General features: G+C 46.7%; 1 protein-coding gene across 1 annotated transcript in view; it reads left to right on the top strand.

Annotated features, from left to right (window-relative positions):
- Positions 1–15599, top strand: part of OPN5 (opsin 5) — a 30970-nt gene that overhangs the window by 7486 nt on the left and 7885 nt on the right. The window contains exons 3-4 of the mRNA XM_004696371.1: positions 3913–4083; positions 8640–8974. Of these exons, the coding sequence (XP_004696428.1) occupies positions 3913–4083; positions 8640–8974 (506 nt within the window). The remainder of the gene's footprint in view (positions 1–3912; positions 4084–8639; positions 8975–15599) is intronic.

The following is a 15599-nucleotide window of genomic DNA, read 5'->3' as shown; positions in this document are numbered from 1 at the left end:
ATTTGGATCACTTGTTGTTCCCTTGACCCTGGGTTTGTTAACACCACTTTCTTTCCCCTCACCTCCCCCTCTCCCCTGTCCTCTAGGAACTGTTGGTCCCATTGTTTTCTCCTCCAGATTGTTCATCTACCCTATCTTATTTAGACAGACCTGCGGAGATAATAACATGCACAAAAACAAGACAGAGTGAAACCAAGCAACAATATACAACAAAACAACAACAACAGCAAAAACCAATGACAACAAAACCAAACCAAACACAACAAGAAAGAAAAGCTTGTAGTTATTTCAAGGATTGTTTGTTGGCCCCAATAGTTTTATTGGCATATAATATCATACAATATGCGTGGATCATAAAAGAGATCAAATGATAGGGTGCTAAATTCTAACCTAACTGCATCAGGGACAATCCACTTTCCAAAACATTCTTGCTGTTAGTAAGACTATTCACATCCTGGGTTCATGGTCAGAGAGAATTCACCAGCGGCTTAATCCACATATTTCCCCCCTTCACTTAATAAAAATCAAATCAAAACAAAAATAACCCCAATGGAAACAACTTAAAAATGGACTAAGTACAAGAGCAAATTTTAAGACATTACATTTTGATCTATCTACCACAATCAACTTTACAATGCTTTCTGTCTGATAACAGGACTGTTTACATTCCTCAACTAGGATTGGAGGGAATTCACTGGAGGCTTATTCCATGTGTGGACCCAGCAAATGGATTGTGGGCTTCCACTTCACTCATAGGCAACCAGGTGTTCACAATTTAAGCTCTGATACCATCTCTTCCTTTAGATTTGGATGATATTACTTACAATCCTTAGATCACACAGGCTGATGTGCTTCTTTCATGTGAACCTAGTTGACACCTCACTTAGATGACCACTTGTTTGAAAACAAGTCTTTAAGACCCCAGATACTGTACTTTCTGACTGCCTGGCACCGTCTAGTTTCTTCGCCACCCTTTGCTTAGCACCCATATCTTCAGTGATCTCTTTGTGAGGGTGGTCAAGCAGAACTAATTGTTCTCTGATTGAGGCTAGAATTAAGTACAAGCCCCTAACCCATCCCTGCATTCTTTGGCTTATATATATCTCTGGAGAGCCCCTGGCTGGCTTCTTTCTTGTTTCTTTGCCTTCTCTGATGATCCAGCCAAGAGAAGTTGGAATAAAACTTCTCTTTAATTGGAATGTATTAAAGAAAGAGATGATTTTGGAGAAATCACCTCGCCGTATTGTTATTTATAAAATGCCAAGGCTGCCTCACAAACCCTAATTAGGGTTGATGTGAGTCAGAATGGGTGATATCGCAGTGAGTTTATTTTTTTGTTTCTCGGTTGTTTTTTTTTGGGGGGGGGTTAGATGCACATTAATGTGTCATTGCCCCCAACATTCTGCTATTCATCCCAAACCCACTGCCATCACGCTGATTTTGACCCTATAAAGTGTTTCCTGATTCTTTAGGGGAACAGATATCTTACTTTTCCCCCAGTAGAGCAGCTGGTGTTAACAATGAGCAGTTAGCAATCCAATGTTTACTCAATGCCATCCCCCAAATAACATAATCACACCTTATGTTATCAGAAAACACACCTGTTGCTGCCACGTTGATTCTAGCTCACGCCAACTGCACGTGCTACGGAGGAGAACTGTGCTCGTGAGGGCTTTCTTACCTGCGCACGGCACTGACGCAGGTCACTAGTTCTTCCCTCCGCAGTGTCACTGCTGCAAGGCTCTAGCCGCCAGCCGTCAGGCTAGCCAGCCGGATGCGCAAGCAGATGTGCCCCTCTCAGTTTAGTGAGCTTAGAAACACTTCACGTGAGCAGTCGATATCAACTGCTCTTTCCATGAGAAACACCCAAAGCCTCTCTTCAAAGGTGGGCTCTGATTCTTGTTTCTGCCTTTCTAAGTGGTTCCATGCCAGGGGCCTTCTCTGAAAACAAGGCCCAGGAAGAATCCACGTATTAAGTTACTATGTAATCCCACAGCAGATGTGATGCCTGCTTACTGAGAGAATGGATGGCTTTGACTCTCCCATCAGGCCTTCATCAGTATGGGCAGGTTGACATGTGGGCGCTCATATGAAGAATGCGCGGTAAGAGGAGCCTGACTATCAGGCATCTGGAGCAACCCCAGGGAATTTATCATCTGCATAAATGACTGCCATTTTGCAGTGTCCACACGATGGCGATGTTGCAACACGAATGATTGCTTTTGTGGCGAACCTCTCTGGCTGGCCCTGAAAGTTCTTTTCCTGGTACCCAACATAAAATGGTTGCATCTTTCACAAGCAAATTGTATGAGGTTTGTGCCTAAGACCAAATTTGATTAGATTCTAATAGAGATGTCTCTGATTAGTTGCTACATTGAACATACTTTCCACCAAGCCTGTCTGCTCTACAACACCCCCCCTCCCTGCCTCCCCCAGACTTTGAGTCCATAGTGACCCTATTGGCCAGAGTAGAACTGTCCCTGTGGATTTTGGAGACCGAATCTCTACGAGATAGAAAGGCTTCTCTTTTTCTCTCCGAGTGGGTGGCGGTTTCAAACTGCTGACCCTGCTGGGGGGAGTCCAAAGCGTTTCCCACTAAACCACCAACCAATGCATTTTATTCTCTGTAATGTACGCTGTCTTCAGAGGAATGCACCGGGGAGCATGTTCTTCCACGTGACTGCTTTCTCTGACTAAGCAAGATCACTTTTACAACATTTGCACATCTCTAATATACCTTTCCCTTTCAATAAACGTTACGTTTTTTCAATGTCTGTTTTGTTTCCTTTTAGTTATATTTTTATTTTAAAGCAACTTAAGGACACATATTCTAGAGATCAGATCTATTGCATCGAGGCAATGGCTACTTGTCTAAAGAATTTGCAACCTTGAATACACTAGGTGTCACCTTGAAGGGAGGGAGAGGGGGACAATGTACATATATGAAAAAACATATATATAAAATAACCTCATTCAGTTATATCAGAACATGTAGAGCTGAGAGTCCTATGTATGGATAGTTGAAACATCACAAAACAAACCAACAAGTCTAATCTGTATCCAGACCCAAACCAACCCACTCCATGGGAAACAGGCATCCCAGATGTTATTCCAAAAGTGCATCAAAGGCTCGGATTTAGAAGGAAGCCAGGATTTAGTGGCACCCAGCTGATGCAGTCACTAGGCTACTACTACACAAAAGACGAGATTTGCATCCACCAAGAGATGCTTTGAAAGAAAGGCCCGGCGTTGACTCCCAAACCATCACTCCTGGAGTCAACAATGTGGAGCACGGTTCTGCTCAGCCACACGTAGGGTGGCCTTGGGTTGGAGTTGACTCTGGCAACTCGTTTTTTAATCAAGGTCTCAGGCACAGTTGCTCTTGGCCACTGCCCACCCAAATCACATTTCCTCTGCTCCCCAAAGCCATGTCTCTTCCAGACAGTCCTTTCTCATAATCATACCTTCAAACAAACACACTTCTTTCTAAGTCTGTCTCCATCTTTGGCTGAAAACTTCTGTGGGTAGCTTCAAACTCAGCGGGTTCAGAGACTACTGCATGACTCCGATGAACCTTGACCTGTTGTATAATGAGGAACCCTGGGGCATCGTGGTCACACCTTGGGCTGCTAATCACAAGCTCAGGAGTTCAAAACCACCAGCCACTCAGTGGGAGAAAGATGGGGCATTCTGCTCCCATGAAGATTTGCAGCCACCCTGTCCTATAAGGTCACAATGAGTCAGCATCGACTCGATGGCAGTGAGTTTGGTTTTGTTTATTGTTTGTATAATAAAAGTGGGTGGGTATGCATGAGGGTGAGGAGGGAGGGCCCGGTGAATGGCGGGGGGGGGGATGGTGGGGAAATTTGAACTGGTGGGACACTGTCCCTGACCGATTGCTTGGCGCTCTAGTTGTAGGCAAACCTTTCACGATCATCTCTTGCTTCTCTCACCGCTGGGTGTTTGGCTGGACGGGCTGCCGCTGGTATGGCTGGGCCGGATTTTTCTTTGGCTGTGGAAGCCTTATCACCATGACTGCCGTCAGCCTGGACAGATATCTGAAAATCTGCTATTTGTCTTATGGTAAGTAGGAAGGGTTCCCGTTCCCTGAGAGTGAAAGCGAGGTGGATTGAGGATCAGAACTGTGCCCGCTCCATACTTGGTGATAAATGAAGACGATGACCAACCTCAGAGACCGAGACCATTTCTATGGACAGCCTTTGCATTCTCCCATGCGCTTACCCTTTGGGGCCCCGGTCAATGTAGGTTTTCTTTTCATTCGACTCTCATGCTAATGACTGGTGTGCAGGGATGATGCTTTTAAAAAGTGTCATTTTTCTACCGTGGTGACTTCTACCGTGATTGGCTGAGCAAACAAAAGAACTAGACTGTTTTGGAAGGCTGTTAGGTCCCTGATGCTTAGCTGGTTTCCCGAACACGGAGTGCAATGATAAGAAAGGATGTTTATGACTCTCGCGTGCGGTCTCTGGCTCCACAAGGCTTTAGAGACGAGGCATTCCAAAGAAAGAGCTCCTGTAGGTTAGGAAGCCACGCAACTGTGGCCACACCCGAGGACACACAGGGACATCGCTCAACATTTTTGGTGCTAATTATAGGTAGAGAGTCATTGTAGATCAATAGCTAAGAATATTGGTGAGGCAGCGATAAGCAAAGCTTTCTGAGAGCAGTTGTTGGTTTTGAGGGATTAGAACAGAACCTTCTACATGGTAACATTGGGGTTTTTGGCTTCGTGGGGTTCTGGAAATCTGTGGAACTTGAAAAAGAAGCGTTTGATCTTGGGAAGTTTAATTTTGAGAAACAGGACTGCCTACGGAGCAGAATTACTGCCCCCCCCCCCGCTCAATCAAAGTGCCCCTTGATGATATTTGACATTTGTCAGACCAAGTGCTTGGGACCATGCACTGTCAGAGCATGGACAGAGGGTGAATGGGAAAGGTCAAGTTGGCACTTTATATGTGGTAGAATTTTCCTTTATAGGTGAAAAAAAAAAAAAAGAGATTCTCCAAATCCCCAGGAAACAGTGCATGGGGTGAGAGCTCACAGACCAGGATCTTCATGATCTGGAATGTTTTTTGTTTTGTTTTTAACTTGCATGTCTTTTTCTAAACATGTAAAGCTTCCAGTAGAAATAGTGGGTCACTAAATCCAAACTTCTGCTAAGATTTGAAAAATGAGATTATTGTGGATAACATCCACAATATTGTCAACTTTTAATCATGAAATAAACATGGGATTTAGCTGCAGATTTTACAGGGGGGAAGGTAAGCGGTCCAGCTTCCTGAGACTATCCGAGGAGTACTAACCTAAAGCAGCTGTCGCTGCTTTTAAATGTTCTCTTGAGCTTAGGCTTTGCATCTATGAAAGAGCTGTTCCTGCACACCCCAGAATCATTGTGGGGTGGATACAGTTTCCAGTTTCCTTTGAAATTGAGTCTTGGTAGTATGGCTTCATGGTTCGGGTGGAAGCATGACAAAAACCTTCCTCACGGTGTCCTAGAGTTTTGGAGTAAGAACGTCGCTTAGGCATGTCAACCTTTCTCCCATGAATGTGCTAAGCTGTTTTAAGGCACCCCCGACAGGCGGCCAGTTGTCCTCTTCTTGAGTAATTCCAGGGACCAGTGACGGGGAGCTTACTACTGCACAAGGCAGCCCATTCTCTGATTGGTCTGCTTGCACTGTCACAACGTTATTCCTTATATTGAGACTAAACTGCCGCCCAGTAATCTCCACCCATTGGTCCTAGTTCTGACTTCTGGAGCAACACAGAATCAATCTACTAATCTACTCCCTCCTGCACTTCCCAGCCTTTCACCACACTCGAATGTAAGTATAAAACACTCACCAAGAAACCGGAACCATAATGCTTGTACGTATGCCTATGCACATTTTTATACCCATCTGTGGTTAGCCATGTCCACGTTTTACCAGTTGTTGGAGACAATCGAGAGCTGACATATCCTGTGGCAACATAATCGCAACCCCTCTCTGGTTCAGTTTGAGAAATTTGCATTTTATTGCACTGTATTGGAGAAAAGAGAGAGAGAGAGAGAGAGAATGGAGTATAGAAACAAACTGTTCTAGTTTTGTGTTAGGTCCAAATAAGATGAATCAGTTTAGGAGCAAAACTATATCCTAAGGCAGTGCTTTGTGATGTGCAAATGGTCACTACACAGAGGCACGACGATGGAAAATAGCACCCACTGCAAACACTGAAATGGGACCCCCATCCAAACCACTGACTTAAGAGACCTGTGCTATAATAGCAGCTCAGCAACACAAGTCAAGCTTGTCAACCTGTGTTACTGAACACGCTATGGCCCCACATGAGCATGACAGTGGCAGCTACCATGCACTCCCTGATGAAAGGGGCCCGTGGGGGGCTCTCAGGAATCCCCCCCTCACCCCACCCCCAGTTTCTGCTCTTCAACACTTAGCAAGCAAGATCACAGTCCGCCTTGACCACTGGAGGCTCTCACCGCAAGTTTTCGTTTGAACTCGCTGAGTGATCACTCACAGCTGACAGTGGAAAGCCCAGTGGTTCACAGGTGTGCTCAGTGATGCCCCCTTCAGGTGGCACCCAGGGCAACCTGCCGCACTGGCGGACCAGACCTGTGATGCTTGTCTCTGCCCTCCTTTGGTCTCCTTTCACCCCCTGACCATAGAGTTGACTTCTTGTTTCTATTTTTATAATGATTATTTTTAATTCGGAGTTAATCCATATATCATGTCATTCCTCAGTTCCATCACATCAAGTTCAATTGCAACCACAGTCAGTTTTCCCAGTGCCATACTTTGGTGATTCCCCTCTTTGATTGCTAAGAACACAGATGTTTAGGAAGATCTTCTGAAGACAGGCAAGCACAGGCACACCTCAGAGATGTTGGGGGTTTGCTTCCGGGCCACCACAAGGCAGCAAAAAGCACAGTAAAGAGAGGCAGAGAACGTTTATTTCCCAGTGCTTACAAAAGTTCCATTTGCACTAGCAAGATGCAGTGCGTGTGCGGTGCAATCAAACGAGGTGCTCCTGGACTCGGCTTCTCAACCCTCCCACTGCACCCAGCAGAGGCCGGCCTTCTTCTGGGTTGGAGAAACCAGTCAGCTTTTACCCAATGCATATACACATACAGACATGTCATTGAGTCCGTTCTGACTCATGGTGAGCGTATAGGGCAGGGGAGAACTGCCCCTGAGGGTTTCTGAGACTAGAAATTTGCACCAGAGTAGAAAGCCTCACATTTCTCTCTCAGAGTAGGTGGTGGTCTCGAACTGTTGACCTTGAGGTCAGCAGCCTACATATAGGCCACCAGGGCTCCTACTGGTACACCTATATCCTCCAGATTGGATATTCTTACAAGACTAAGAGGACAGCTGGAGGGTGCAAATGGCCAAGAGCTTGAGGACTAGCCGAAAGGTTGAAGGTTCCGACCCTTTGGGAGCTAGGCAGAGTGCTCCGACTCAGAGAGGTCTGGGCCATTGAAAAGCCGTGCTCTGCCACGTCTGGGATAATCATGAGTCAGAATGACAACACCAACTCAAAGTCAAGGCAGTAAGGCGGGATCCCCTTCCCCAGTTCCCTCGTCGGAAGCGCTAGTGTGGATGTGCTGTCCTGTGTGAATCTTGACAGCCTTCGGACACCAGGCTCCCGTTTGGGGGGTTGTTTCGAACGTTGGCAAAGGCTCACGTGAGCGTCCCACTTGCTCTCTGAGGGCCACAGTAGGAGAAACTCAAACTCGCGGAGCTGGCTTCGCTGGTTTTGCTTGGCTCTCCTTCTTCCTTTCTGAAGAACCCAGGGGGCGTTTGCACCCAGATTGACTTCTGCAGTCTTGCAGAACGTGACACTGCAGACTCTTTCCCCTCCCGCTGTGGCTCTGTGAGCGTGGCCCTTGTTAGAATGATGCGTGAGGAGGAAAATCTGCCCACAAAGGGCCGTGCAGAGACAACCACCGGAAGAGCACGGTGTACAGCATCACCAAGGCCCACCAACCCCCACTTGGCAGAACCTGGAGAAGAGGGTGCTGAAGCCCACCCTGAAGAAACATCTGGACCCGGCCTTCGCGCACCTATCCAGTAGTTGAGGTCTCACGTCATTCGTCCTCTTGGCACATTCTTTGGAAGTCGAGTGACAAGAGAGAAGCTCATGCCTACAAATTTGGGGTGGGGGTGGGGGACAGTATTTAACAAAACAAACACAAGCGATATCGTACTTCTCTCCTTCTCCCAAGGACATTCTACCTTGGGTGACTACTAACACCTTTTTAAAAAACTTGGTTCTACCATTCTACCAGTTGACCTCAAGTCTTGGCTAGGTTACACCAGATGATTCCCCAAGGTGGTTTTCAGCATCCTCTCGTCAGCTCTTGTCACTGTCCCCCCACAAGGCTGCAGAGAACTAGAGAAAGCCACCCCTGGGGAATTTCGGTAAGTGTTATTCTCCCGGAGAAAGGCACACGCTCTGGAAGGGCTTCTCCCTCTCTCCGTCGCTCGGGCTTCAGTCACCCTCCCACTCCTCTCAGCAGCCAAAGGAATTTCTCTCTGGAGGTGGACTTTTACATAGTGCGAGGGAGGCAATTTGGGTGCAGGGCAGATTACATCCTGGTAATGGTTTTCTTCCACCTCCAGGGGTTTGGCTGAAAAGAAAGCACGCCTACATCTGCCTGGCTGTCATCTGGGCCTATGCTTCCTTCTGGACCACCATGCCCTTGGTTGGTCTGGGGGACTACGTTCCTGAGCCCTTCGGAACATCGTGCACCCTGGACTGGTGGCTGGCTCAGGCCTCTGTGGGGGGCCAGGTTTTCATCCTGAACATCCTCTTCTTCTGCCTCTTGCTCCCAACGGCTGTGATTGTGTTTTCCTACGTGAAGATCATTGCCAAGGTTAAGTCCTCCTCCAAAGAAATAGCTCACTTTGACAGCCGGATTCATAGCAGCCACATGCTGGAAATGAAACTGACCAAGGTAACTGCAGCCATATTTTACAGAGGTGTTTGCTGGTCAATTACAGCTTTGCAGGGCACAGAGGATAGGGTAGATTGGAGTCTGAGAGACTTAACTGTCTTATTTACTTCCTTAGGATCCCTGGTGGTGTAGTGGCTTACAAATTGAACGGCTAAATGAAAGTCTAGCAGTTCAAATTCAAGAGCCCCCTCCTTGGGAGAACGATCAGACTGCCTGCTCACATAAAAATGTCGAGTTTTGGAAACATAAATGATAGTTTATGCCAGTCCTATAGGGTTGCTGTGAGTCAGAATCTCTATGGCAGTGAGTTTGTTGTTGTTTTTAATTTCCTACTAATCCTTGGGTGGGAAAACTGACTCTCATATTCACTCTACGTATTAAGTTGAAAGTTTCAGACCCTTGGGGGCATTTGCTATGGACTCCAGAAAACCCTACGGGGTCGATTCTAATTCAGAGTGACCCTATAGGGCAGAGTAGAACTTCCTTTTCAGGGTTCTGAGACTTTAAACCTTTGATGGGAGCAGACAGCTTCAGCCTCGCCCACAGAGTGACTGGTGAGTTCGAACAGCTCCATTGCATAAGTCATACTCAAAGTCATTTATTTTATATTCTATACTGAATACCCCTGTTTCACGCGTTAATTTTGAAACCCAGCAGCTGAGACATGAATGTTTTGCACCTCTCTTTTGCATTTCTGCTCTGTCTTCCTGCAAAGCCCTCACACAAAGCAATCTTGTTGCTCCTTTCTTTAATGGAGGGAAATGTTGGGGGCGGGGGGTGGGGTGGGTATAAAGACCATGGAAAGCGTGGATGAATTTCTAAATAGCATTATGCTGCACGTGTTGATGTTTTATACTTATTCATTGGGCACACACTGGTCAAGTATACGGTATCAAGTCTACCAGCACCTGCATTTCTCCTTCGTTTCCACGGTTGTTAATCACCATCAAGCTGGCCCACCTCATGGCAGCCTTCTGCATAACAAAGCGGTGCCCAGTCTTGTGGCACCTTCACAATTGCTGGGACATGTGAGTTCATCATTGCCGGTCTGGTGTCCACCCAGTCTATAGAGAGTCTTCCTAGCCCTTGTTGGCCCTCGACTTCTCCAAATAGGTTGTCCTTCTCCAGCGAATGGTTTCTCTTGATGATCCCAAATCCCAAACAGATGGGGTAGACAATGTTCTATTGTGATCCATAAGGTTTTTCCTTGCCAGCTCTCTCTTCCTAGCCTGTTTTAATCTGGAAGGATTGCACCTCCCATGCCCTGAAACCTGCCGCCATGGGTGACATTGCTTCTATTTGAAATACCAGCAGCACAGCAACACCAGCACCCACCCCCACCCCTTCCATCAGTCAAATGGAGAGACAGGTGGTAGTCGGTTCCCTTAGGATGGAGGTGCCTTCTGCTCCTGCCTTGCTTCCATTCCCTGCCATCAGAGCACTTGGCCCAGGCCCTTTAGCGGCACTTGCTCTAGGCGGTTATCCAGATGGATAGTCCTGGATTCTTTTGCACAGCAGCAAGCTGAGCAAAGGCCCCTGGGAGATGTGAAGTGTCACCCTGAGACACCTCAGAAGAAAGGACGGATGATCTCCTTCCGAAAAATCAGCCCTGTGTACCATAGGGATTGCCGGGGGTGGGGGCAGGGGCAGGGGTGTCAGAGGTGACTGGTTTGAAGCTGAGTGAGGGCAGGCCTTGTGTGTCTTGCTCTTGTTTACTACTGCATGTTACAGGCTGCTGCCTGCTACCTGCTTCCTCAGGATGGCTTGCATGCATGCATAATTGAAGAAACGGAGTTAATCTAATGACTGTGATGAATGCATTGACCTCTGGCCCTCGTGGTTCCATTGTTCACAGAGCGTGAGTCTCTCTGTTCTTTCTGTACCTGGTGGGTCAGCTTGCTTTCCTTTGTTCTTGATGGTGAAACCTTTTGTGTGTGTGTGTGTGTGTGTGTGTGTGTGAGAAGCCTTTAAGACTTTTGAAGCATGAAACTCTGTTTCCCTGAAATGATTCAATTTATTGCGCACTATGTGCTATTTATCACTGAGAGTTCCGGTTGAGAGTACCCCATATGGACAGTTTTTGGGAAAATGGAAATGTAGGACTGCCAAAAAAAGGACTTTATTAATGGCTTCCCTGTGGTTTTCTTCAGTTGCTTTTAGCCTCAGTGTCACTCCCCCAGAGACACCGTCCCAAGTGCACATTCTTTTTCTCCGATGACAGTCTCCTATGACAGCCCTAGCACCTTTTCATAAAACTTGGCAAATGTATGCAAAGGATGCACTATTCATAGAAGTTATAATGATGTCATTTTTGCATGTGGTTCTAAGTTCCCTGTCTTTCTCTCTAGTGACATTAACTACCATGTCCTTTTGTTCATGTTGCTTTCCAAGCACTTAGCACAACACCTCCGATGTGGTGGATGGATGCCACATTTGAGGATGGAGAGTAGGAAAAGTTCAGGGTGACCTAGAATCCAATCTAGGGGTCAAGCTCAGCATGGCTGCTAGCTGACTGCCAACCCAGTGGCTGGACATCTTTCTAAATCTGAAGAATCTCTAATGTTTTGTTTTAGGCTAGGGGTAGCGTAGAGAGAGACCTCTTACCATAATGGTTACTGTGAAGCCTAGCATTCTTTTTTGGGAGAGCTATGGGCCCAGGCCCAGAGAGCAGAGATTCTCACACCAGCTGGCTCAGGACCCAGTGATGTATGTTAAGGCTCAGGGCGCTCTCTGCTGAAACCCTGCTTGTAGCCGCCATGCTTTCTGCAGCAGAGCCCTGGGAGAGCTCACTTTTCTAGATCTGGGCATAATCTCTGTCTGCGTGGCCTCTGTTTTCCTTGTCCCGTCTTCCCAGGGATGCTGACTGCTCACCGAGGCCCTTTGAGCACAGTCCTTTGTTGTCCCACTCAGCTGAAGTCAATTTCTGTTACTGGCAACTCCAGATCCCAACAGATTCACAGCCCATTGAACCTCCCAGCTCCTTAGCTGTCCCATCCAGATGGAATAATCTCTGAATGATCCCCTCAAACACGGGGGTTCTATGAAAACCACTGGATCGGTGTGGTCATGGCAAGGTCGCTGGCAGTGTCTCAAGTTACCGAAACCATCTGGCACCTCTACTGGAGTATTTCCTCCCCTTCGTGTGGCAGTGTCCCAACTTCAATGGCCTGGGGCAATGAACAATCAATTCTTCCCTGTTCATTGAACTGGATTCCCTGTTTCATGATCACTCCTCTTTGGCGTTTGAAGCCAGCCACTGCTGAGTCGGGGAATATTGTGCTCAATTTTAGACCCAAACTCAAAAACACAGATGTGTAGAGTGACATGCCCTAATTTGCATCACCTCTTTTCAATCACAGCTTTGGATTGTTTATAGTGTAGCGGTATTTTAAGATTTGAGAAAAGTGCAACTGGGGTGTACAGCATTTATTTATCCCTTTCAGTAAGAATTTGTGTTTTCTCCTTGGAGTGCAACCAGGCTAACATATGGCAGGCCTGCCCAAGAGCTCAGACGTTTTCTTCTTCATCAGCACGTGGAGGAGAGTCGGGGCTGCTTGTGCGGTTTTGTGGGCAAAATAGGAGAAAGACACCCACATCAGACATGCTTGAAGATGTTAAATCGAGCAGCTTCTGAAGAGTTAGGGGACGCTGGCCTCATTTTTACATACGAAGGGCTTGAGGCCCAACGAAGGCCGAGGACAGTTGACAAGCCTCCTTGTCTTACTCAGTGACAGACAGCCTACATGTGTGTGTGTGTGTGTGTGTGTGTGGGGATGCTCTTATACCTGCATTATTGTCCTTAGTTGCCACCAAGTCAAATTTTGACTCTCACCAGGCCCCGCTGGTCCCATGGTGAAACCCAGCTACTACCTAAAAGTTGGCCATCTGCACCCCCGCAGGGGCAGTGAATAAAGAGCTAGCATCTGCTCCCATAAAGATGAGGACCCAGAAAACTCGATGGGGCGCTTCTCCTCTGTCCTGTGGGGGCTCTTATGAACGTGCTCTAATGCCATCTTTAGCTCCCAGTTTCTACGGATAAGTGGTGACTAGTTAGGAGCTATTGTAGATTGGATTCCAGACAGTTTCAATAAAGCAACTGTCGCAATAAAGAAAATCACTCGGCTTTTTCTTGTTATTTCTCAGTGCATGTGACAGTTAGGTTTTCACTTCGCTGTAGTCTGCTAGGCGTGCAATAGCAACATGGAAAAGTTTGAAATGAATTGTGAAAAGCATCGCAATGTGTCACAGAGGTACGAAGGGCACACGTGTTGCTGGGAAGGGCACCGGCGGACTTGCTCCAGGTCAGGTTGCACAAACCTTCAGTTTGTTAAAAAGCTTACAAAAAAGGAAAGAAAGAAAAGACAATCCCTGCGAGGTGCAGTAAAGCAAGACCTTCCTGTGCTTGCTCGCTAGACCCCAATTAGAAAATCCCAATCTTACCTTCCCTGGGCTTCTGACAATTGTACCCTGGTACCAATGCGTTAGACAGGGTTCTCTAGAGACACAAAACCAGGACACTAATAATTTTGTATATATTTATATAGATAGACATAAACAAAAGATATAAACAGTTAGCTAATCTATAAAGCACTCCGAATGGCTCAGTGCAACTCACTTCCATGAGACAGCTAGTACACCAGCAGCCCTTCAAGTCTTGAGGGCCGCAGGGTAGTCCGCTGGGGAGCACTTCAGGCTATCTGGGCACAGGCAGCAAACAGCAAGCAGGTCACCAACAGTCAGCCAGATGACAGGGTCTGACAGTCCTCAGCTCAAGAGATGTACCTTCCAGTAGCATGGCGAAGCAGGTCTTGACGGAACCTCAAGTTGCAGTGACACAGTAGGCATCCCACAGGTAGTATAGCTTGCAAATGGAGGCACAGAATGAGCAAGGCAGCTGTACACTCATCCGATGATCAAAGAGCAAGAGAGATAGGGGGGAGACTCGCTGAGCTATTTATCTCTCCGCCCTTCAACTAATCACACGTGTGTTCATTGGCCATGTTGGCACAACAAACCTACCTATCACAGTTGGGTTGCCACAAGCCTTCAGTTTGTTAAAAAAAGTTTACAAAAAAGGAAAGAAAGAAAAGGCAATAAAACAAGACCTTCCTGTGTTTGCTCGCTAGACCCCAAATAGAAAAGCCCAATCTTACCTTCCCTGGGCTTCTGACAACTGTACCCTTTTCACAGCAAACAGGGGCCTTCTCCTTCCTGTCCTCTCGATGCACAGATGTGATTTCTCCTTTTGTGACCTCATTTCATCCCTGCCACTGAAATATTACCAGTAGTTTCACTGGCTTGGTGATGTGATTCAATCTTGCTATTGGTGAAGAATTTATTTCATCTCTAGGACCCTTATTCTAAGTCCTCAATTCCACATAAGTTTCATGCTCTTGTCTCATCTATTTTAGTATTCAGGGTGACATAAGCTTCCAGTGCTGGCCGAAGTCTTATTCATATCTGGTGAGAGGAACTAGGAACTCCTTCTGACAGGGTGGTCCTTAGAGAACCAGAGAGTCTGCCCCCTCACAGGAGTCAGTGCAGGTGAGCCATGACTGGGTTGTCTCTCTGTCACTGCCAGCCCTCGTGGCTCAGCACATGGAAAGAGGGTAGGACTGTCCTGCTTGGAAATCTTTTCTGCTGGAGTGGTCCAGATGTATGGGATCCAAAGGCAGAGGTATCTGTAATTTGGAGGATTTAACTTCAACGTAATTATTCAATTATTGCGGTAATTGCTTAATTCATTTGAACGGATCAATCCTGGGCAGTATTGCTTATGTGACACTCACATAAACCACTTGAGCTATTATTGATGTCCCTCAGCCCTTGGCAGTAAAAGAGAATGAAGATAAGCCTGGCTGCAGATATGGAACCCTGATGGGGCAAGGGTTAAGTGGTTGATTGCTACCCCAAATATTGACTGTTTGTACCCGGCAGCCACTCTGAGGGAGAAAGATCTGTCAGTCAACTTCCATAAAGATGATAGCGTTGGGAGCTTTATCAGGGCAGTTCTACCTTGTCCAATAGGGTCTCTATGGATTGGGTTTGTTTGTTTGTCTTGCTTTGGGTTACAGATGTGTGCTCCCCTTTTAGATGCTCAGCATGGGCTCTGTGAATTATCTCCCACCAAGAAACTGTGTAATTTACGGATCTGAAGTTTTCTTGCTTTTCTAGGGAGCCAAACTCCCTAGACTCACAGGGATCCTATAGGATAGGATAGAACTGCTCCTGTGGGTTTCCAAGACTATAACTTTTCACTGAAGTCAAAAGCCCCATCTTTCTCCCGTGGAGAACAATCACCTCAGCTGGTTAGCAGCCTTTCAGGTGGAAGTGCCAACTCTTAACCACTATGCCACCAGGGCTCCAGGGAGCCAAAAGGCAGTGGTGAAAAGAAATAGAAAAATAAAAAGCAAACCAATTAAGAAAGAAACAGCTTAGAAAAAAATTGGTGAGCACTGTGTTCAGACTTGATTTAGTATATATGGGAAAGAAATTTTGGGAAGTAGAAAAATGAGGACCCCATTGGGCCTCCACTCAAGTACTCCCTCAATGCAAGAATACTTTCTTCTATTAAATTTGCATTCTATGATGCTCACCTTCCCGACACAACCGCTGAAGACAAAGC

This window comes from Echinops telfairi, unplaced genomic scaffold (genome assembly GCF_000313985.2).
Source record: "Echinops telfairi isolate 266 unplaced genomic scaffold, ASM31398v2 ScPeMD7_3533;HRSCAF=4204_1, whole genome shotgun sequence".
Taxonomy (NCBI): Eukaryota; Metazoa; Chordata; class Mammalia; order Afrosoricida; family Tenrecidae; genus Echinops; species Echinops telfairi.
This window is presented reverse-complemented; position numbering and strand designations above follow the sequence as displayed.